The following is a 24,815-nucleotide window of genomic DNA, read 5'->3' as shown; positions in this document are numbered from 1 at the left end:
GGAAAAACATTAATGACTACAGCTTAAAACTAATGGGTAAAAAGAAAAGATGTGATGAGTACATATAAAAAATAGAGGTAAAAGAGGGGGGAACATTGTTGAAAAAGCAGCACAAATACAATTACAAATTCTTACAGAAAATTACATTCAAACAGCGTTGATTTGAAAAACAAAAAAACAAAAAATATACATGGGTTGACAACAGGGGGGTAAGGTGGGTTACATGGAATTTATTAGGTATAGCTTCGTTTTTAACTTAAACTGGTTGAGAGAGGTACAGTCTTTAACATGGTTGGGAAGGTCATTCCACATTCTGGGCCCCTTGATTTGTAGAGCATTTCTGGTTTGATTTAGTCGTACTCTAGGAATATCAAAACTGTATTTATTTCTGGTGTGGTGCTCATGGGTTCTGTTACAACCTTCTATGAAGCTTTTGAGATCAGGATTGGCATTATAGTTTAGCGTTTTATATATGTATAATACACATGAGAGAATGTGCAGTGACTTAATGTCTAACATATTCAGAGATTTGAGTAGGGGTACCGAGTAGGGGTACTTACTGAAACATGGTTGAAAGAGGATACTACTCAGCTCTTTAACATGCCTAACTACTCAGCAATTCACAACTGTCGTCAACTTCAGAGAGGTGGTGGCACTGCTCTTTACTACCACCAAGAACTAACATGCTTAAAAGAAATTAGAACCAGAGACTGCTATGGGGAGTATATCTTCGCCAGCTTCAGAGTCAAGGGTGCCGAGTCTGTCCTGACTGTGGGTGCAGTTTATAGAATTCCTAACACTGATGTGTCCGAATTCAACTCAAACCTTAGAAATCTAATACTTGATAACAGACTGAACAAAAACCACCTAATTATCGCAGGGGACTTTAATATTGACCTCTGCGAGCCTGAACACCCCACTGCTGTTAGCTTCCTCAACTGTATGAATTCCTGCTTCCTCATACCCTTAATCACTAGACCTACTAGAATCACTGATAGCACTGCCACGACGCTCGATCACATCTGGACAAACATAACCTCTCCGCTTACTTCAGGTATAATCACCGATTGCACTACAGATCATTACCCCACATTTCTCTTAACTAACATTAGCAAACCACCTCTTGAGTCAAGAGCGATACGTTTTAGACTACACAATGAAACTGCTATAGACAATTTTATAACTGCTGCTGATAATGTCAACTGGGGGTCCGAGTTAGGTTACATAGTGGACATCAACCTAGCAGTGCAATCTTTTCTTCAAAAAACTCTTAGCCTTTATAATACCCACTGTCCTATGCTTACAAAACAAGTCACAACCAAAAGGCTTAACAATCCCTGGCTTACAAAGGGAATACTTAAATCTATTAATAAAAAAACATGACCTTGAGAAGAAGTATAGGTTAGGAATTGTCTCCAAAGAATTCTCAAAGAATTACTCATTATTGCTGTCTAAGATAATTAGACGAGCCAAAACTAAATACTACGAAGATAAATTTACCCAAATAAAGAGCAACATTAAACAAACTTGGAGAACCATTTCTCAAATATTGGGATCAAAGAAGTCCTTAAATAACAAACCGACTCTCCTGTCTAATAACGATGGTCAGCTTTCAGCCTCTGATTCTGCTATTGAGTTCAATAGGTTCTTCTCTTCCATTGGTTCATCCCTTGCAAATGATATTCCATCTTCCAGTACAGACATTAATGACTATCTTTCAGGTAACTATCCACAGTCTCTGTACCTAAAGCCTATTAATTCCACTGACGTCAATGAGATAATCCTTTCCCTTAAAACCAAGTCTGGTGCCCTTGAGGAGATACCAACTTTAATTTACAAAAAAGCCTCCAGATCTTTAGCCCCTGCTATTGCTTTGCTCTTCAACAAGTCACTTGAACTCCAAACCTTCCCAGATATTCTAAAAAAAGCGAGAGTAACGCCTGTCCGCAAATGTGGTAATCTCACAGATGTTAACAACTACAGACCTATATCTATCCTGCCAAACTTGTCAAAAATTTTTGAAAAACTAATCTATAAGCAGCTTTACTCATATCTAGCCAAACTCAATATACTTAGCCCTTGCCAATATGGCTTCAGACCCAAAAAAAGCACTAACGATGCACTTATTAGTATGCTTAACTCGATTCATACAGCTCTTGATAAAAATGAGTTCCCTGTTGGGTTGTTTGTGGACCTGCGTAAAGCTTTTGATACTGTCAACCACCAAAACCTTCTTCTTAAATTACATCATTATGGAGTCAGAGGACACTCCCTACAATACCTCAAATCCTACCTTACTGACAGGCTCCAATATGTTTCTGTGAATAATACAATTTCTCCCACCCTACCCATCAACATTGGTGTTCCCCAGGGCAGCATACTTGGCCCTCTCCTCTTTCTCATCTACATTAATGACCTTCCAAATGCCTCCCAACACCTCAAACCAATTCCATTTGCTGACGACACAACCTTCATTTACTCCAGTCCTGATCCCCTTGCTCTAAATGCCACAGTAAATACTGAGCTAAATAAAGTCCATCTGTGGCTAACTGCCAACAAACTCACCCTTAACATTGACAAAACTTTCTATATTCTGTTTGGCAATAAATCCTCTAATCAAATAAATCTCAAAATAAACAATACCCAAATTTGTAACAAAATAGATGGCAAATTCCTTGGCATTCTCATTGACCACAAGCTGAATTTCCAGGGACACATTCTAAACATATCAAAAAAAGTTTCAAAAACTGTGGGCATTCTTTCTACGATCAGATATTATGTACCACACCCTGCCCTGGTGACTCTCTATTACTCCCTTATCTATCCATATCTCAACTATGGTATTTGTGCTTGGGGCTCTACTACCCAAAATCACTTACGTCCTCTAATTACTCAACACAAAGCTGCTATTAGGACAATATCCAATTCTGGCCCCAGACATCACTCGGTACCCCTACTTAAATCTCTGAATATGTTAGACATTAAGTCACTGCACATTCTCTCATGTGTATTATACATATATAAAACGCTAAATTATAATGCCAATCCTGATCTCAAAAGCTTCATAGAAGGTTGTATCAGAACCCATGAGCATCACACCAGAAATAAATACAGTTTTGATATTCCTAGAGTACGACTTAATCAAACTAGAAATGCTCTACAAATCAAGGGGCCCAGAATGTGGAATGACCTTCCCAACCAAGTTAAAGACTGTACCTCTCTCAACCACTTTAAGTTAAAAGCGAAGCTATACCTAATAAATTCCCTGTAACCTACCTTACCCTTCTATTGTCAACCAATGTCTGTTTTTTTCTTTAAAGAGCGCTGTTTGTCGACATAATTGTATTTGTGCTGCTTTTTCATCTATGTTTTCATTTCTTGTTTTCATTCTACTCATTATGCTCAATTAGTATTAAGCTTGTCATTTAAGTTTATCATGCCCGAAACGCTTTGCGTAATAGTGGCTTTAGGCATTGTATGTACTAGCTCTACCTATAAGTCAAACAATCCTTGTAAATATTTATTGTATGTATAAACCTTACCTAAATAAAATTGTATTGTATTGTATTGTAATAAAGAGGTAGACAAGACAGTCACAGATCAGCCCGTCCTCCAAAAATGGGGTGGTAAATGTAAGGAGACAAATAAGTGCAATTATGTACTATTCATAGCAGTTAGAAATTGTACTTATTTTCACTTAGTATTAAATCGTAGTCAAATATATTGTGAATATTTGAGTTTCCCTAAAAAACTGAATAGAAAACCACGACCTCACCTAACCGTCTTAGTTTTTGAAGATAATAATTTTATTGCTTCTTAATTACAATTAGTACTTAACCTATAGCTATATTGATATTACAGTTTTATAAAACTAATAAAACAAAACTAAAATATATCAATAAATTGTAAAGTAACTAAGGATATTTTAAAATTTTGTATAAAATCAATATTGTTTAATAAACCTGAAAAAGAAATTCCTGATATTTAAAACTTGTGTATTGGTAATTGAAATTGAAAACTGCATCCTAAAATTCTGAGTGTGTTAACAGAAAACGGGGAAAATTAAATCAGGGGAGGGAGTTGGGTAAATGTAACAGCCCCATAAGTACAATTATGCACTGGTTATGACAGTACAAAAGTGTACTTATTACACTTAGTATTAAATCCAATGTTTATGTGAACGAATGTCTTACCAGATTCAGACAAAATCTCTTATTTAAACTACGTGGAATTTGCAAAAGATCCACTGCTATTAAACATTGTTTTGTGCGCGATGGTAAAATAATAGCTAGGAAGACTGACTCTGGAAAAACTTATGTCATAACCACTGAAGCACACCTCACTTCTTTCCTGGATGACTGTGGGATATCAGCTGAATAACCTGAACATAATTTTCACCATTTGGTCACCATTTGGTCCGGGAGACATCTCCCGTCACGCAGGGTGCAGTTGCGCCTCCACAGATCTCCAGTATCATCTTTTGATACTGGTAAATGGCTCAAAAGGGCCACCACTTACGGGCTATTCATGCCCGTGCCACCTCTTGGGTGGCTTAATCTTCATCAATCAATCAATCAACATAATTTGTAGTCTCACATACAACCAAAGTGTACTTAAGCTCTGCCTTTCCTTTCCAAAGGTGTTTATTTTTATTTTTATTTTTATTTTATTTTTTTTGTTTGTCATCTTTGCCTGTTTTATACTCTTAATTATTTGTTCTTAGTTAATCCCCTTGTCACTAAACCTAGGGCTTTTTATTACCCTGTTAATTAACCATTACTAAGCTAATTATCTTCAAGATCATTTTTTTATGATTATTATTTTTCTTACTATTTTTTATTTTACATTTATATTGTCAGTCTCTACTGATTTTTTGTGTTTTATTTTATGTAACTTCTGTGTCCTCCCTGGCTATCTATTGGATCTTTATTTTACTTCTAAATTGTTACTATTTTATTGTATCTGCTCTTATTCTTGTGTTTTGCTTTATCGTGTATCTTGTATCGTGATCCCTCTGCATCTCTATGCACACTGATATTGATCCTGATCAAAATCTTCTGTCTCATATCTACACCAACCAGCACATTGATCATCATTATTGCAAGTATTTCACAGCACACCAGGCTAAAAACAAACTCCAAAATAGCACCTGTCTATCAGTTTATAACCAAAATGTTAGATCACTTGGTAAACATTTTGACGATATAAATGCATTACTCACAGCACTAGGTACTAACCTATCTTTCATTATTTTAACAGAAACTTGGCTAAATAAAGACTATATCCAACTCTACAACTTAGCTGGTTATAAAGCCATTCATAACTGTAGGCCTAATAAAAAAGGTGGTGGCACAGCTATATATTACCGAGATACATTTCTCTGCAACAGTGTTATTAGTGACAGAGATAACTACTGTGAATATACTTTTGCTCAGTTTACAATTAAATCCCTTAAATCCTCTTTGACTATTGGAGCCATCTATAGATTTCCCAATACTAACATAGCTTCTTTCTCAGACAACTTAAGGAATCTTATTATAAACAACAATCTCAACAAAAACCACATCATTCTGGGAGGAGACTTTAATATTGACCTGGGTCAACAAAACTGCTCTCAAGTTGACTATTTCCTTAACAGCATGAACTCCTGTATGCTAATCCCCACAATCACCAAACCTACCCGAGTCACTCAAACATCAGCCACTACCTTGGACCACATATGGACAAACATAACAGCTCCCCTTGTATCTGGTATAATCTACGACAGAACAACTGACCACTATCCTACCTTTCTCATAGCGAACATGGACATAACACCACCAAAAAGCAAGAAACTTTCATTTAGGCTACACAGTGAATCAGCTTTAGACAATCTTACAGAGGCACTTCACAATATTAACTGGGATTCTGAATTCAATAATACCCATGATATAAATTCATTAGCTAACCTCTTCCTCTCCAAAACTCTAAGCATCTACAACCTTCATTGTCCCCTTCTTACCAAGCAAGTAACTGACAAAAGATTAAACAATCCATGGCTCACAAGTGGCATTCTCAACTCAATCAACAAGAAACATGAATATGAAAAGAAACTTAATTAGGATTGGCCTAGTTTCAAAGGAAGTACCTAAAAGGTACTCATCAATGCTTACCAGTATCATAAGAAAGGCAAAACTTGCATATTATGTGAATAGATTCAATGAAGCAAAAGGCAACATGAAGAGCACTTGGAAAACTATCTCTAGTATCCTAGGAACTAAACAACACTCACATAACCAAATAAAACTCTACAAGGATGGGGATATACCGTCAACTGATTTAGAAATGGCAAATTAATGTAATAGTTTCTTTTCATCGGTTGGTGCTAATCTTGCCAGTAAAATCCCACAGACTCAGACTCATATTAACACATATCTCTCAGGCAGCTATCCAAACTCTCTTCTCCTTTCACCAATCAGCCCGGCAGATGTTGTGTCCATCATACACTCTCTAAAAACCAAGGCAGGGAACACCAGTAAATTCCGTCCATTGTGTACAAGAGAGCCTCCCATGCCCAATTGCCCCATCCATAGCACTACTGTTCAACAAATCTATAGAGTGTCACACCTTCCCTGATATCCTCAAAAAAGCAAGAGTAACGCCAGTCCATAAAGGAGGCAATCCGGCGGACATAAACAATTATAGACCAATATCAAATCTACCCATTCTATAAAAAATATTTGAAAAAATTATTTACAAACAGCTCTATTCCTACCTCGTAAAATTCGACATACTCAGCCCCTGCCAGTTTGGCTTCCGGTCCCAAAAGAGCACCAACGATGCAATCATTAGTCTCCTTGACGTTATCTACTCACCCCCTGACAAAAATGAGTTTCCGATTGGACTCTTCATTGACCTAAGAAAAGCCTTTGATACTGTTAATCACAACTACCTCTTACTTAAACTCCAGCATTATGGAATCCGAGGCCTTGCCCTTGACTACATCCGATCCTATCTTAATGACAGACACCAATATGTAACCATCAATGATACAACTTCTTCCACTCTACCAATTACCGTTGGAGTGCCACAGGGCAGCATCTTAGGACCTCTTCTATTTCTTATATATATAAACGATCTGCCTAATGTCTCTAATATTCTCAAACCTATATTGTTTGCTGACGATACTACCCTTATCTATTCAAACCTCAACCCACATACACTAAATAATGTTGTGAATAATGAATTAAAAAAAGTCCACTTATGGATGTCAACGAACAAACTAACATTAAACATCGAAAAGACTTACTACATCTTATTTGGAAGCAAATCACCAAATGCAATTCAGCTACAGATAGACAACATTAACATCAGTAATAAAAATGATGGCAAGTTTCTTGGCCTATTCCTAGACAAGAGACTCAACTTCAGCACCCACATTCAACACATAACTAAGAAAGTCTCTAAGACAGTTGGTATACTCTCCAAAATCAGGTATTATGTTCCTAACTCTGCTCTCCTCTCACTATATTATGCACTAATCTACCCCTATCTTAATTATGGTATCTGTGCATGGGGGTCTACCACTGCAAACCACCTTAAGCCCATCATCACACAGCAAAAATCTGCTATCAGAATAATAACTAACTCTGCTTTCAGACAACACTCAGCTCCCTTGTTTAAATCCCTAAACTTGCTAAATATTAACTCCCTCCACACATTCTCTTGTGTCAACTACATTTACAAAACCCTGTTCTTAAATGCAAACCATGCTCTGAAACTCTCCCTGGACAGATGTAATAGGACCCATTATCACTACACCAGAAATAAATATCTCTTTGATATCCCCAGGGTCAAACTTAATCTGTGTAAACACTCTATGCAAATTAAGGGACCTAGTCTATGGAACTCACTCCCTAGTGAATTGAAAAACTGTAAAACTTTTGCCTTATTTAAAAGCAAAACCAAAAAGTACCTAACTTCATCTTCTTAGTTTCCTACACTGAGCTTTAAATTTGCTCTGTACCTAGTGTTACCCTATCTCCTAATTTTTATGTAATATCAAACAACCTTATCATTGTGTTCATTGCTGTATTCTTTTATGTGCTAGCCATATGCTGTATTGTGACTACCAATTTTTGTCAACTACCATTCTAGCTGTCATTGCAATCAATCTTATATTGTTTCTGCTGTATTGTGCCTACCAATTTTTTGTCAACTACCATTCAAGCTGTCATTGCAATCAATCTTAGCTACCTATGTGCTTTAATATACTGTACCTACAATTTTCTCTCATCTTTTTTTTTCATTTCATGTAATCTGTTATCATTTTTTTGTCTATAAATTTTGCAAGTATTTACCTCCTTAAAATTTTCTTAGATTAAGGACCTGCCCGAAACGCTGCGCGTGCTAGTGGCTTTACAAGACTGTAATTACCATATTTGTATCCTCACATTCCTTATGTACATTCTTGTATATGCATAAATAAATAAAATAAAAAAATAAATAAATAAATAAAACGACACACCCTGGACGCAAACACAGTGGCCTCCTTACCAGAGCCTCAGATATTAACACCAATTAAAGCATCCAGCACTTCCACTAACACGATAACATCATTTATATTTGCCAACATCCAGGGTATAAAAACACGCAAATCCAACAAAGTTCAATTTATAGATGGTCTCCTTCATGAGGCAAATGCAGTGTTTGCAGCCCTAACAGAAACCCACACAAAGGACTACCATCATGGTGAAATATGGATCTCAGAGTACAATCTTTTCAGATGTGATAGGAAACACCGGCTTCAGGGTGGGGTCAGCCTCTACATCAAAGACACACTCATCTGTACTGAGCTGCTAAACACCTCAAATGATATGGTGGAAGTGCTGATAATCTAAATAGAGATTTTAAATGTAGTTATTATCCTTGTATATAAGTCACCGGAGGCAAACCCTCAGCAGTTTAAAGACCAACTAATGAAAATAGAACACTGCTTGGAAAACCTCACAAATCCAGCTCCGAACATCATCCTGCTTGGGGACTTCAACCTACGGCACCTGAAATGGAAGCACCTGGCTAATACAGTAATATCAGAAAGAATACCAGGAAGTAGCCTAAATGAACAGGCACATGCAAATGACCTGCTACGGATGTGCGACAGGTTTGCCTTAAACCAGCAAATAGTAGAACCAACTAGGAAGGAGAACACGCTGGACCTCATTTTCACTAATAATGATGAATTGATCAGGAACATAATGATTACAAATACCTGTTACTCAGATCACAACTTAATTGAAGTTATGACAACCATGGGGAGTAGACCTTCAAAACCAGTCCAGATTCCCGGTGGAGGAGATTTCAGCAAATTCAACCTCAATAATAAACAGATAAACTGGGAGCAAATAAACCAGGACTTCACAGAAATAAACTGGGAAGAACAGCTAGAAAATGCAAACCTGAACCAGTGCCTGGAAAAAATAAGCTCAGTAGCACTAAAAATATGTTCAAACCGCATACCTCTAAGAAAAAAAGAGGAAGAGATGCAGATTGGAACGGGAACGTCGTTCCCTATATAGGCGAAGAAAACGAATCGCGGAACAACTTGAGAGTCGCACCCTATCTCAAGATCGGCGAAGAAGGTTAGGTAGAGAAATAGAAACAATTGAACGGAAGCTACAAGAATCATACAAAACCCAGGAGAGGCAAAGAGAGCAAAAGGCCATCAGGGAAATAGAAAGAAATCCGAAATATTTTTTCTCCTATGCAAAATCAAGATCAAAAACCACATCTAGTATCGGGCCCCTGCGAAAGGGAGATGGAACTTTCACCGATGACAACAAAGAAATGAGCGAGCTACTGAGGACGCAGTACGACTCTGTTTTCAGCGAGCCATTAAACACACTAAAGATTGATAACCCAAATGAATTTTTCATGGATACGATACCAACATCAAATCATATATCAGACGTCACCCTATCCCCACTGGATTTTGAAGAAGCCATAAACAGTATGCCTATGCACTCTGCACCAGGCCCGGATTCTTGGAACTCCATATTCATAAAGAACTGTACAAAACCACTATCGCAGGCCCTCCACATTCTGTGGAGACAAAGCCTAGATACTGGCGTTATTCCTGACATACTAAAAACAGCAGAGATAGCACCACCTCATAAAGGAGGAAATAAGGCAGAGGCAAAAAATTACAGACCGATAGCACTAACATCGCACATCATAAAAATCTTTGAGAGAGTGCTAAGAAGTAAAATCACAAAATACATGGAATCACAGCATCTCCATAACCCCGGACAACATGGTTTCAGAACAGGGCGCTCTTGCCTGTCGCAGTTGCTGGACCACTATGATATGGTATTAGATGCTATGGAAGACAAACATAACGCGGATGTAATTTACACAGATTTCGCAAAAGCTTTTGATAAATGTGACCATGGTGTTATTGCACATAAAATGCGTTCAAAAGGAATTACCGGAAAAATAGGCAGATGGATCTACAATTTCCTGACCAACAGAACCCAATGTGTAATAGTCAACAAAATAAAATCCAGCCCATCAACCGTGAAGAGCTCAGTCCCCCAGGGTACTGTGCTTGCTCCAGTACTTTTTTTCATCCTCATTTCGGACATAGACAAGAACACAACCTATAGCACTGTATCATCCTTTGCAGATGACACTAGGATTTTCATGAGAGTAGGCAACATAGAGGACACGGCGAACCTCCAGTCAGATGTAGATCAGGTCTTTCTATGGGCTACAGAAAATAATATGGTGTTTAACGAAGATAAGTTCCAGCTCATGCGCTATGGAAAAAATGAAAATATAAAAACGGAAACCACATACAAAGCTCAGGCAAATCATAACATAGAAATTGAATTGAAATTGAAATTGAAATAAGTTTATTGAGGTAAAATACACACAAAGGGATGAGGTAGCTCAAGCTATTCTCACCCCGTTCAGTACAACGTGTTAGTACATACATAGACACACATCACAAACAATAAACCTGTTACCAAACATTCTGAGAATAACATAGAACGAAAAGGCAATGTAAAGGATCTGGGTGTACTCATGTCGGAAGACCTTACCTTTAAAGAACACAATAAAGTAGCCGTCACAACTGCAAGAAAAATGACTGGTTGGATAACAAGAACTTTTCACACTAGAGATGCTATACCGATGATGATACTTTTCAAAACGCTTGTGCTCTCTAGAGTAGAGTACTGCTGCACAATGACAGCACCTTTCAAAGCTGGAGAAATTGCTGACCTGGAGAGCGTGCAGAGATCCTTTACTGCTAGAATCCACTCAGTAAAACATCTAAACTATTGGGACCGACTAAAGAGCCTAAAACTGTACTCCCTTGAGCGCAGGCGGGAGAGGTACATAATAATTTACACGTGGAAAATATTAGAGGGGCTGGTCCCAAACCTGCACACAGAAATAACATCACATGAGACCAGAAGACATGGCAGGATGTGCAGAATACCCCCGTTGAAAAACAGAAGTGCAACTGGTACTCTGAGAGAGAACTCTATCAACATCAGAGGTCCGAGACTGTTCAACACGCTTCCACTACACATAAGGGGCATAACTGGCCGACCCCTCACAGTGTTCAAGAGAGAACTGGATAAGCACCTCGAAAGGATACCTGATCAACCAGGCTGTGACTCATACATCAGGCTGCGAGCAGCCGCGTCCAACAGCCTGGTTGATCAGTCCGGCAACCAGGAGGCCTGGTCGACGACCGGGCCGCGGGGACGCTAAGCCCCGGAAGCACCTCAAGGTAACCTCAAGGTAAGGTAGGGAGTGGCAGCGAGTGTGTGGCGGTAACTCCTCGTTGCTTTTCGACTCTCAATACCAACTTAGTGGTTTGTTATGGTGAACAAAACATGCAGATACTTATATATAACCTGTGTATAGAGTGTAATAGCAGCGAAACTATTTGTTTATTGTTTTATGAACATAATAATTGAATCACTAATATGCACACCATACTTTTGAGTATAGCGATTATTCGCCACTTTTATTATATAAATATATTAGAATACACACTATTGAATAATATTACTGCAAAAAAAACAAAGAAAAAATCAATCGGAGACATTGAAACAATTAGGTAATAATATCTTTGTGGCAACTCCCACCTGTCAACGCGGGTGACGCTGACCGGGTCTGACGACCGCTCTGTCAACGCCCACTTTTTGCCAGACTTCCTCTGTCAATTGCGCCCAAAATATGTCGCCTAAGATTTATTTTTTATTTTTCCCGTGCTCAAGGGACACAAATTAAAATGTTTAGAAGACGAAAAAAAAAATTGAATTTTTTTTTCTTGCGCACAGGGGTGTATATATCCCCAGGACCCCTGAGCAGTGGAAGGGTTAAAGGAATTTACAGACCAAAAACAATCAACATGAAACAAAAACAGATCATTATGAATGATTAAAAAATAAAAAAAGCTGCATATTGGGAATTATAATTTTAATATGAACTGAAAGAGTCCTGGCATGGCACTAGTATTGCTTAAATTAAAAGGAACCTGGACTTTTTTTCTTTTTTTTTGAGATATATACAAGAGTTGTTACATTCTTGTACAGCCACTAGTACGCGTAGCGTTTCGGGCAGGTCCCTGGAATACGATCCCCTGCCGCGAAGAATCGTTTTTTCATCCAAGTACACATTTTACTGTTGCGTTAAACAGAGGCTACAGTTAAGGAATTGCGCCCAGTAAATCCTCCCCGGCCAGGATACGAACCCATGACATAGCGCTCGCGGAACGCCAGGCGAGTGTCTTACCACTACACCACGGAGACTGTAATACTTGAGACTTGATACTCAAGTAAGCAATTATCAAAAGAAAGAACCAAGCCTGGAAGGCTATGTAGCACCTTCAAATGTGTGGGATATTCAAAAGTCACTCAATATCACTAAGGATGCCAATACGAGAACAAAATTGCATAAGGCAAACAATAGCAAAGGTATCCGATTCACCAAAGATTCTTTGGAAGGACAAGTGACTGTGAGGGACGGTCGGGAAGCTAGACACACACACGTTCTGGAAGTCGGAACATTCAATAAGAATATGCATGACCATAAGAGGGCCAATAAGTAGCTGGGCAGAGCTACATTAAGTGCCTGTGAGTTAAATATGTATGGCCAATGAGTAACCTCGTCAGAGCCGTTTCCCATTGCTGGTTTCGGTGGTAGAAGGAAGGCCATGGGTACACACTACCCTTAAGAGCACACGGTTTGTTACCAGTAACAGATGAACGACCCTGCCAATGGGTAAGGATTGAAGAATGAATAACCGGGTAGAATTCGGAATAAGGAACACCTTTGCAGGACATGGGACAAGTGCAGATAGCCACCTTAGCGGTGGCTATCATCCGCACGCTCATATAAGGACACCAATATAACTGGGAACCCAGCAAAACTCTACTGTCTTAAACCTGCTGGAGTTCTTTTTTATTGTATTTATATTGTGACAGTAAAGCATTGGTGTTCGGCTGTTTCAAAAGCTGGGGGCAGGGCCTCGTCACATAACAAAAAATAAGAGAAGTTTGTCCTTTTGTCTGTGGTAAGGTAATGGGAAGACACACAAAACACAAAGTATAAACAATGAAATTTTAATTACTCTAGAAAACAAGATATGAATAAAGACAATCTCGTAAAATTCAAAAACAAGTCAACAAACAAAACAACATGAATAATTACTGGCAGTGAAAAATTACTCTAAGACAAGTAAGTGCAAGTAAAATAAATCAAAGCAGGTCAGGTGCTGAGAATACTGGCTTCAAGCTGCCACCTCCCTTAGTACACGACAGCCAAGGCTTGTCTACTATAGAGAGATGTCAACTCCAAGGAGCACAGGGATATTCTGAGGAGACGGCGTGCTGCTGGCCCAGACGTCGACTCATATAGTGGCGTGAGTGCAGGTGCGGCGACACACCAGCCAATCAGCAACAGGCAGGCGGAGAATGAGTAGTTTGCTGGTTGACGGCGGGCGGTAGCCGGTGTGTCGGGTTGTGCATGGTACGCTTTGCTTCCTGGGCAAAACGTTTGGCGATACTGGTGGACGTATCTTCAATATAGTATCTTGTACTTGAATGACGTGAATGTGTAGGGAAGAGCAGGCTCAATCTCTCTTGAAAGAGATTATCGTCACAACTCTCCCCCGAAGCCTGCGGTTCTGGAAGAAGTTACGTCTTCATGTGGTAGAGTGATAGTTGGAGTTGCTTCTACTTCATAGACTCTGGAGAGGGCGTTGGCTATGATGTTGTCAGAACCCTTGATATAGCGGATCTCCAGGTTGAAATCTTGCAGATATAAAGCCCATCGTAGAAGACGTTGGTTATTGAATTGGGCTTGATGTAAGAAGCGGAGAGGATTGTGGTCTGAGAAGATGGTGGTAGACCTGGCACCTTGTAGGTATGGAGCAAAGTGCTGGAGATTCAGGACGATGGAGAGTAGCTCCTTCTCGATAGTGCTGTAATTCTTCTGGTGGGGTTTCAACTTGTAGCTGTAGTAGCTGACAGGTAGAACCTCCTCGCCTCGTTGCTGCATCAGGACATCCCCGATGCCGGTACCACTGGCGTCGACATGAAGGATGAAAGGCTTGGTGATATCTGGCGAGGCGAGAATAGGATTAGAACAGAGGAGGAATTTGAGTTGTTCGAAAGCAACGGTTTGCTGCATGGTCCAATTATACCGTTGCTTGGGACTGGTTAAAGTGATCAATGGTGTTTCTACCGTACTAAAATTCTTCACAAACCTACGGTAGTAGGAGGCAAGACCAAGGAAGCGCAGGAGCTGCTTCCTGGTGGTAGGCTGTGGATAATGCTTGATGGCTTGAGTGTGTGTGTCTAACGGAGCTAGGCTGCCACTCCCAATTACATGACCCAGATAACGCACTTTACCTTTGGCAAAGGTGGACTTGCCCAGGTTGATGGTGAGGCCGGCTGTCAGGAGCTTGGTGAACAGTCGTTGCAGATGTTCGCTCCAGGTGTTGGATGCTACAACGATATTTATTTATTTATTTATTTATTTATTTATTTATTTATGCATATACAAGAATGTACATAAGGAATGTGAGGATACAAATATGGTAATTACAGTCTTGTAAAGCCACTAGCACGCGAAGCGTTTCGGGCAGGTCCTTAATCTAAGAAAATTTTAAGGAGGTAAATACTTGCAAAATTTATAGACAAAAAAATGATAACAGATTACATGAAATGAAAAAAAAAAGATGAGAGAAAATTGCAGGTACAGTATATTAAAGCACACAGGTAGCTAAGATTGATTGCAATGACAGCTTAAAATGGTAGTTGACAACAAATTGGTAGGCACAATACAGCAGAAACAATATAAGATTGATTGCAATGACAGCTTGAATGGTAGTTGACAAAAATTGGTAGTCACAATATCATCCAAATAGGCGTAGGTGTTATCCAAGCCCTGGATGACACGGTTGACAGCTCTCTGAAAGGTGGCCGGGGCATTACATAGTCCGAAAGGAAGGCGTTCATACCTGAAAAGTCCAAAGGGAGTGATAAAGGCAAATATTTCTTTGGCTCGCTCTGTTAGACACACTTGATAATACCCCTTGAGCAAGTCCACTTGGGACAAGTACTGGGCATTACCAATGGCGTCAAGGATGTCATCTATCCTTGGCAAGGGGTATGCATCCTTGACAGTCACATTATTTAATTTACGGTAGTCCGTGCAAAGTCTAACCTTACCTTGGGGTTTTGGCACCAAGATACAGGGTGAGGCCCAGGGGGACTCACAAGGTGTAGCCAGTCCATGATCCAAGAGGTACTGTACCTCAGCACGCATGACTTCCTTCTTGCTAGGGCTGATTCGGTAGAAGGGTTGACGAATCGGCCGGGTGTCAGGGAGCAGTTGGATGTCGTGCTGGGTAACATTATACTCTTGTGGATCATCTCGGAACAACTCCTGATGTTCTTTGAAGATTTTGATGAGAGGTGCACTATGATTGTCCTGAAAACAATTATGAAGATCAGTTAGGATTTCCGAATTGGAAAGCGCTGACTCAGTGTCAGTGCTTTCGGGAGGAGAAGCAGGGAAGGTCTCACTGTGGATGTATGGAACTTTAAAGGAAGAATATGTTATCATTATAGTGGGAGGAGTACCGTTATATAGCTTCAGGAGGTTGACGTGGCACAACTGGGTCTTCCGCCGCCTATCTGGAGTCTCTAGAACGTAGTTGTGGTTGTTTCTGCACTCCTTGATGCGGTAGGGTCCTGAAAACCTGTTTTGCAAAGGAGAACCTGGGATAGGGAAATAGGCAAGCACGAAGTCCCCAGGTTTAAATGTCCTTACTTTGCTGGTCTGGTCGTAATGAGTCTTCATCCTCTCCTGTGCTTTCAATAGATTATCTTTGGCAAAACTGTGTACCCTCTCTAGAATGTGTTGTAGGTTTTGAAGAAACTGGGGCACATTCTGATGCTCACTGAAGGTGGCATCACGTAGAGAGTCTTTGAAAGCCTTGAGAGGAGTACGGCACTTACGTCCGTAGAGCATCTCATAAGGAGATACTCCTAGAGACTCATTGGGAAGACTTCTATAGATACACATCATCAGATCAATTTGCTTATCCCAATCCTTAGAGGTTTCATTGCAAAACTTCTTCAGGAGTGCTTTAATAGTCTGATGACTACGCTCAAGAGAACCCTGTGAAGCAGGATGATAGAGGCTGGACAATACCTGTTTGATGTTGAACTCTTCCAGTGTCCTCTTGAAGAGATCACTGGTGAAGTTGGTGCCACAGTCGCTCTGAACCTCCCTTGGAAATCCATACTGGGTGAAGATCTTCAGTAAGTGTTTCACAACCGTAGCAGCCGTAATGTTCTTTACTGGAACTGCTATGGGGAATCTGGTGGTAGGACACAGGATGGTTAGGATATAGGCGTTACCTGAACTGGTCCGAGGTAAAGGACAAACACAGTCTATAATAAGTCTGTGGAAAGGTTCTGCAGGCACCTGTATGGGAGTCAGCGGTGCTCTGGGGATAGAGATGTTCGGTTTACCTGCCATCTGACATGTATGACACTGTTTGACGTACTGTTTGACGCTATTTACCATACCTGGCCAGTAGTAGTCTTGACGGATTCCGTGGTAGGTCTTGTTAAATCCGCAGTGTGAGAGTGCTCCGTGGGCCAGGTGTAGAACAGTGGGCCGCAGGCTGGCAGGAATCACTAGTTGTTCGACGTTGGCCCAATCGTCCTCCTCCTTCAGTTTACTGGGTCTATATCTGCGGTAGAGCAACTCGTTCTCTAGGAAGAACCCAGGAATACTGTCAGGTTGAGTCTCAGCCTGGAAAAATAATGGTGTCAAGGTAAGATCTTCCCTCTGTAACTTACGGAACTCCAACTTGGTCAGATTCGGGGGTAGTTTCTGAGGGTCTTGAGGGACAGCGGTAGCAGTAGAGTCAGCTGGCTGTGGTCGTGCAGCTTGTGCACGGGTGGTCACTAAAACCGGAGGAGAAACTTCATCACTCTTTTGAACCTTTGCTGGAACATACTCAAAGATGGGATTATCCATTACAGAGGTACACACCTGGGGTTTGTCCATGACGATCAGGTTGGTCGGTTGCAGGTCTTCTGCCAAGTCGTTGCCCAGGAGAAGTTGCACTCCAGGCATGGGAAAAGGCTTTTCCCTGATGGCGACTTGGACTTCTCCGGTCACGAAGGGACAATCCAGGTGGACTCTGGCAAGAGGATAAGGAGTGGTAGCAGTGAGGTCAGTGATGAAGACAGTTTCTCCGGTGTAGGCGATATGGGGCACAGCTGATTTCAAAATAATTGATTGAAGAGCCGCTGTGTCCCTCAAGATCTTCAGTTTGAAACGTCCCTCCGGATTTGAACCGTTGGTAGAGACAGTTCCAGTATACAGGTGTTTACTGAAAAAGAGAAAGATCATTAACATGAACACCAACATTCATCACAGGCTTACCGGACTTAGGAGGAGTCTGTTTGGGTTTAGTGGATTCAGTATTTCCTTTGTATTGAGACTTACCACATTTATCTATGGTATGTCCATAGAGTCTACAATACTTACAGTACAATTGCGAGCCAGCTTGATCGGTACTCACTTTCTCGTAACTGTACCAAGACTTCTTACTGGAAGGTGGTTCTGGTGTCAGCCGGTGGATGAGGCTGTAGGTGTCAGCCGACTTAGCACACTCTAAATGCCACAGTAAATACTGAGCTAAATAAAGTCCATCTTTGGCTAACTGCCAACAAACTCACCCTTAACATTGACAAAACTTTCTATATTCTGTTTGGCAATAAATCCTCTAATCAAATAAATCTCAAAATAAACAATACCCAAATTTGTAACAAATTAGATGGCAAATTCCTTGGCATTCTCATTGACCACAAGCTGAATTTCCAGGAACACATTCTAAATATATCAAAAAAAGTTTCAAAAACTGTGGGCATTCTTTCTAAGATCAGATATTATGTACCACGCCCTGCCCTGGTGACTCTCTATTACTCCCTTGTCTATCCATATCTCAACTATGGTATTTGTGCTTGGGGCTCTACTACCCAAAATCACTTACGTCCTCTAATTACTCAACACAAAGCTGCTATTAGGACAATATCCAACTCTGGCCCCAGACATCACTCGGTACCGCTACTCAAATCTCTGAATATGTTAGACATTAAGTCACTGCACATTCTCTCATGTGTATTATACATATATAAAACGCTAAACTATAATGCCAATCCTGATCTCAAAAGATTCATAGAAGGTTGTAACAGAACCCATGAGCACCACACCAGAAATAAATACAGTTTTGATATTCCTAGAGTACGACTTAATCAAACTAGAAATGCTCTACAAATCAAGGGGCCCAGAATGTGAAATGACCTTCCCAACCATGTTAAAGACTGTACCTCTCTCAACCAGTTTAAGATAAAAACGAAGCTATACCTAATAAATTCCCTGTAACCTACCTTACCCTTCTATTGTCAACCAATGTCAGTTTTTTTTTAAAGAGCGCTGTTTGTCGACATAATTGTATTTGTGCTGCTTTTTCATCTATGTTTTCATTTCTTGTTTTCATTCTACTCATTATGCTCAATTAGTATTAAGCTTGTCATTTAAGGTTATCATGCCCGAAATGTTTTGCGTAATAGTGGCTTTAGGCATTGTATGTACTAGCTCTACCTATAAGTCAACCAAACTTTGTACAAATTTATTGTATGTATGTACCTTACCTAAATAAACATTTTATTTTATTTTTTATTTTATTACTTTAGGTAGTCGGTCTCTTCTTTATCTGCTAAATATAAACGGACAGGAGGCGGCACACGCCTCAAGAATTCTTCAACTAGCATGAGGTTGACGAGTTCTGCAAAGGTAGAGACATGTGCTGCTTCCAGCCATTTCATAAACTATCTCCTTTTGGTATTAGCAAATTCGAGAAAGGTAGTGGTACTTGCCTTCAGGTGGTCACGGAATTTTCTTCGATAGCTCTCGGTGGAGAGAAGGTAGGCGTCCAACACTGCTTAATTGTTTCAGAGTCTGGTAGTCATTCTCAGACGCCAAAGTACTGAGTGTAACTGCATCTCTACCTGTGAGATGTACTCTGAGAAGGGTTGCCCATTGGTCGGCAGGCCAACTAAGTTGATTAGCAAGGGTCTCAAAGGTGGTAAAAAATACATCAACTTCTGTCTCTACGAATGGTGGCATTAACTTACTTGCATGCGAGATATTGAAACTGACAGGAAGACTGGCGGTAGCTTGCTGGCGTTGAGCGAGGTGTGTAGTTTCCAACTCGAATTCTTGTTGACGACATTCCATAGCCAGAACTGCTTGTTGTTTGTCATGCTCGCGTTGCATCTCCAATTGGCGTTGTTTTGTTTCAAGCTGTATTCGTTCCCGCTCACGGAGTATTGCAATCTCACGTTCTTGTTCTTCCTTTCTTATGGCAGCTGCTTCTCTTTGTTGCTCGAGGGCTTCTTTTTGCTGTTCTCGTTCGATCTTGGCCAGGTCTATTTTGAGTTTCATCGTTGCCAAATCAGTTTTATCTGCAATAAAGTAAGTTTTGTGAGTTTCAGAGTTAATCTTACCTTCCTCTAAGAGATGATCCAGTAACAGGTTATGTATTTCATTTTTGTGGGCTTTTTAGCTAGGGAACTTCTAGTTGATACTCATGTGCAAGAGTTTGTAATTCAGTCCTCTTGGCACGACTTAAGGTCCCTATTTCACCTGCTGGATCTGCACGGAAAGCTTGGAGACGAAACATGGTGAAATTAGCAAATAAATGCACAACGAATATACTTTTTATTTATTTTTATTTATTTATTTATATATATACAAGAAGGTACATTGGGTTTGTGAGAATACATTGGATAGTACAGTATTTACATTCTTGTAAAGCCACTAGTACGCACAGCGTTTCGGGCAGGTCCTTAATCTAGCAGATAATTTTAAGTAGGTAATTTCAATCAGAATTGATAAATGATAAAGATACATTACAAGAGAAAAAACATACTGTTGTGATATGGTGAATGTCAGAAACAGGACTACGTGGCAACTGGTACCTATCCTGTGGAATCGTTAACAATTAATGTTAATTTCAAGATGGTAAATGATTAATAAATCAAGATCGCAGGAAATCTTGTACCCGGTACTCATGTAAGAGGATAAGGGCAAGAAAATCCTACTAAATAAGCGAAACTGAGTTTCTAAAACAAATGAAACAGTTAATTGCCTCAAAAGTGAATTAGGTAGTCCAAGAATGTAGGCATACCTTGCCGAGTCTATAGGACATAAGCAAGTTTTTCCCACTGAAATTAATATGATACTTACAGAATTAGCGAACTTTTGTGCTCTGAAAAAGATGGCTAATTCCCTACCAATGTAAATATCATCATCTCTGACCGACGTGTAGGGGTGCGAGGTGTCAACTGGTGACGAGAACTGCTGCTGAGGTCCCAATTCAGCAACTAAAGTTCGTGCGAGAGGAACTATGGCCCTCTTTATCCTCCTACCGTCAGATTGCAGAAGATTAGGTGCACTTGACCCGGGGACAGACCACAGTACCAGGGTACCAATATGATGATCTGCCGAAAATATGAGAAATATCCTAGGGACAAAAGATGGTAAACACGAGTAATAACACGGAGGGAGAGATGACCAATTAAGAGAATGACTGCGGCCTACAGTCACCACGTAATCCAAAGTTGTCTCACCTTCACCATATGCTACTCTCGAAATGCACAATACATACAGCACCATATGAAAATAAAATTGAATATTGAAAATAGTGAAAAGCTACTTTACCAAAGCCAAGTACGCTTACCACAAATTTACAATCTGGTACCAGTACCTGAGTGAAGCTCCCAGACAGGCCCCCATGAAATATGACGGTAAAGTGTTGGTGTTCAGCTGTTTCAAAAGCTGGGGGCAGGGCCTCGTCACATAACAAAAAAAAAAAAAGAGAAGTTTGTCCTTTTGTCTGTGGTAAGGTAATGGGAAGACACACAAAACACAAAGTATAAACAATGAAATTTTAATTACTCTAGAAAACAAGATATGAATAAAGACAATCTCGTAAAATTCAAAACAAGTCAACAAACAAAACAACATGAATAATTACTGGCAGTGAAAAATTACTCTAAGACAAGTAAGTGCAAGTAAAATAAATCAAAGCAGGTCAGGTGTTGAGAATACTGGCTTCAAGCTGCCACCTCCCTTAGTACACGACAGCCAAGGCTTGTCTACTATAGAGAGATGTCAACTCCAAGGAGCACAGGGATATTCTGAGGAGACGGCGTGCTGCTGGCCCAGACGTCGACTCATGTAGTGGCGTGAGTGCAGGTGCGGTGACACACCAGCCAATCAGCAACAGGCAGGCGGAGAATGAGTAGTTTGCTGGTTGACGGCGGGCGGTAGCCGGTGTGTCGGGTTGTGCATGGTACGCTTTGCTTCCTGGGCAAAACGTTTGGCGATACTGGTGGACGTATCTTCAATATAGTATCTTGTACTTGAATGACGTGAATGTGTAGGGAAGAGCAGGCTCAATCTCTCTTGAAAGAGATTATCGTCACAATATATATACAAGAAAGTACATTGGGTTTATGAGAGTACATAGCATTGATATTTTTACATTCTTGTAAAGCTACCAACACACACACACAGTTTCTGGCAGGTCAATAAGAGAGAAGAAACAGCCAATATGTTGAATTTCAACTATCACAGGATGGACTGGATTAAAAAGACTCCATAGTCACGAGTGCACTGCAAGAGTCAACTACAACAACAATTGAAGATGACAGCGAGAAAGCAGTTGACAAAGAGCATAAAAAAGAACAAAAGTGCTGCTGTGAAGATGCTAGTCTATTGAGCCAGGCGACACATATATGTGTGGTCAGGAAAAACAACAGAGTAGCTTACACCATCTGCAGACTTGGACCCATCTGAGAAGAAAATAGAGTGGGAGTGCGAAGAAAAGTCTGCAAGGAAATGAACCCTCCTCTTGCCAAAAGCGGTGGGTTTTCTGTGAGAATAAAACTTATGACTAAGAGTTGCATCTAAGTTGCGCGTGCAACGAGCAGGGATTACTTAAAGTGCACCTGCAAAGGTCGGGGTTCTCCACCGCTCCTGTGCCAGGTGTAGCGAGTTAATCTTATACTCTATCCATTATCTCATTATCTTGATAGCATAACTAATTAGCACTAATTACAGAAGCTACAATCCTTTCTCCAATTACAGGTAATACTCTTCCCATCTTGTTGGAGGGAGCTGAGGTGTAGTCACCATATAAGCAAGCGATATGAGGAATAGCGGACAGTATAATTTCCAGTCAAGAATGTAGCACTTAGCATAGGCAGTTCTAATCGTCTACAAGACGTTACAGCTTCGACATAGAACAGGCAGCAGACTAGGACCGCGTCGAGCTACAACGCTCTCCCACATAGAGCTCCGCGACTCCGGCCTCACTCAGCTCTGCTCTGCTCCAAGCTCCGTTTCAACAACTAGGACACTGCTGTATCCAAGACTACTAAATAAATATGAAAACCCACTAAATACTGTGTATCTAATCTACTCAACAACATAACATAATCGTACGTTACATTGGTGACCCCAGAGTGTTGCGACGATACCCAGCCACGACCGACTACAACATGGATTCTCACTGGACCTCTACTGCTGCTGTTGCATGGTGTGGACCGCTGCCACCTGCCATGGAACGCTCCCAACAACCTCACTACAGCTATGATTTTCACCGCAATCATCTCTGCATTTTCATCAACTACAGCTTGCTGCACCGCGAGCGTTACTTACTCATCTGACAGTTTAATCAGCAACTACATCATGTGAGATCCACAGCCTGTCCTGCCGACTCTCCGTCGCTGCCAGGGCACTGCTTGTTCTACAGGGACTCCCACGAAAGCTGCTCTTTCGTCAGCTTCATCTACACGTTCACTGCATTCTGATACACCAGTGAAATTCCGTCCATTGTATACAAGAGCGCCTCCCATGCCCTTGCGCCACCCATAGCTCGAGGAGTCGACTGCCAACAGCCGTGGAGTGAGGACGTTTACCGACCCTCCGTGGCTGTTGGGGTTGTTTGCCGTTTTGGTCGCGAGGTGGTGTGGGCGTCTCTGCCCTCCCAGTTTTATTGCCTGCCTGGCTGCGTGTTTACGTGGCGGTTCTGACATGGGGGGGGCCATCTTCCTCCTGTTGCGCGTGTGAATTCCGTGGGCCTGAAGTTCACTTGTAAGGCTGGTTATACGACCATCGAGATGGTGATGTGTGACATGCTTCGTATCCCGGTGGAGGCTATCTACGGTGTGGAGCTTGTTATGGCCCACCGGGTTGTTAAGTTTGTGAAGGAGGAGGAGTACCGGGACTTCCTCTGTCGGTACGAGGGGCGTATGTTGCCGTTGCCGGATGATGCCGGCTCTGTGGCGATTTCGGACCGCAGTGGTGCCCTGACTTATGTCAGTGTCCATGACACTGACATAAGTCAGTGACTTGGACACTGACTCCATGACTTCCCTGGAGTTCCCTGAAGACCTCCTCTGGCATTACTTCGGGGGGGGGGGGGTTGGTACTGTTGTCAGCGTGCGGTGAACACGCTCTCCTCAGGGCGGTATACAATACAATACAATACAATACAATTTTACAATACAATTTTATTTAGGTAAGGTACATACATACAATAAATATTTACAAGGATTGTTTGACTTATAGGTAGAGCTAGTACATACAATGCCTAAAGCCACTATTACGCAAAGCGTTTCGGGCATGATAAACTTAAATGACAAGCTTAATACTAATTGAGCATAATGAGTAGAATGAAAACAAGAAATGAAAACAGATGAAAAAGCAGCACAAATACAATTATGTCGACAAACAGCGCTCTTTAAAGAAAAAAACAGACATTGGTTGACAATAGAAGGGTAAGGTAGGTTACAGGGAATTTATTAGGTATAGCTTCGTTTTTAATTTAAACTGGTTGAGAGAGGTACAGTCTTTAACATGGTTGGGAAGGTCATTCCATATTCTGGGCCCCTTGATTTGTAGAGCATTTCTGGTTTGATTAAGTCGTACTCTAGGAATATCAAAACTGTATTTATTTCTGGTGTGGTGCTCATGGGTTCTGATACAACCTTCTATGAAGCTTTTGAGATCAGGATTGGCATTATAGTTTAGCGTTTTATATATGTATAATACACATGAGAGAATGTGCAGTGACTTAATGTCCAACATATTCAGAGATTTAAGTAGGGGTACCGAGTGATGTCTGGGGCCAGAATTGGATATTGTCCTAATAGCAGCTT

General features: G+C 40.7%; 1 protein-coding gene across 1 annotated transcript in view; it reads left to right on the top strand.

Moving 5' to 3' along the window:
- LOC123757626 (maltase A2) overlaps positions 1-23,000 on the top strand; it is a 443,152-nt gene extending 420,152 nt beyond the window's left edge. The window contains exon 15 of the mRNA XM_069326926.1: positions 22,741-23,000. Coding sequence (XP_069183027.1) covers positions 22,741-22,812 — 72 coding nt within the window. The 3' untranslated portion in view covers positions 22,813-23,000. The remainder of the gene's footprint in view (positions 1-22,740) is intronic.
- The last annotated feature ends 1,815 nt before the right edge of the window (positions 23,001-24,815 follow it).

Source organism: Procambarus clarkii, chromosome 19 (assembly GCF_040958095.1).
Source record: "Procambarus clarkii isolate CNS0578487 chromosome 19, FALCON_Pclarkii_2.0, whole genome shotgun sequence".
NCBI lineage: Eukaryota > Metazoa > Arthropoda > Malacostraca > Decapoda > Cambaridae > Procambarus > Procambarus clarkii.
This window is presented reverse-complemented; position numbering and strand designations above follow the sequence as displayed.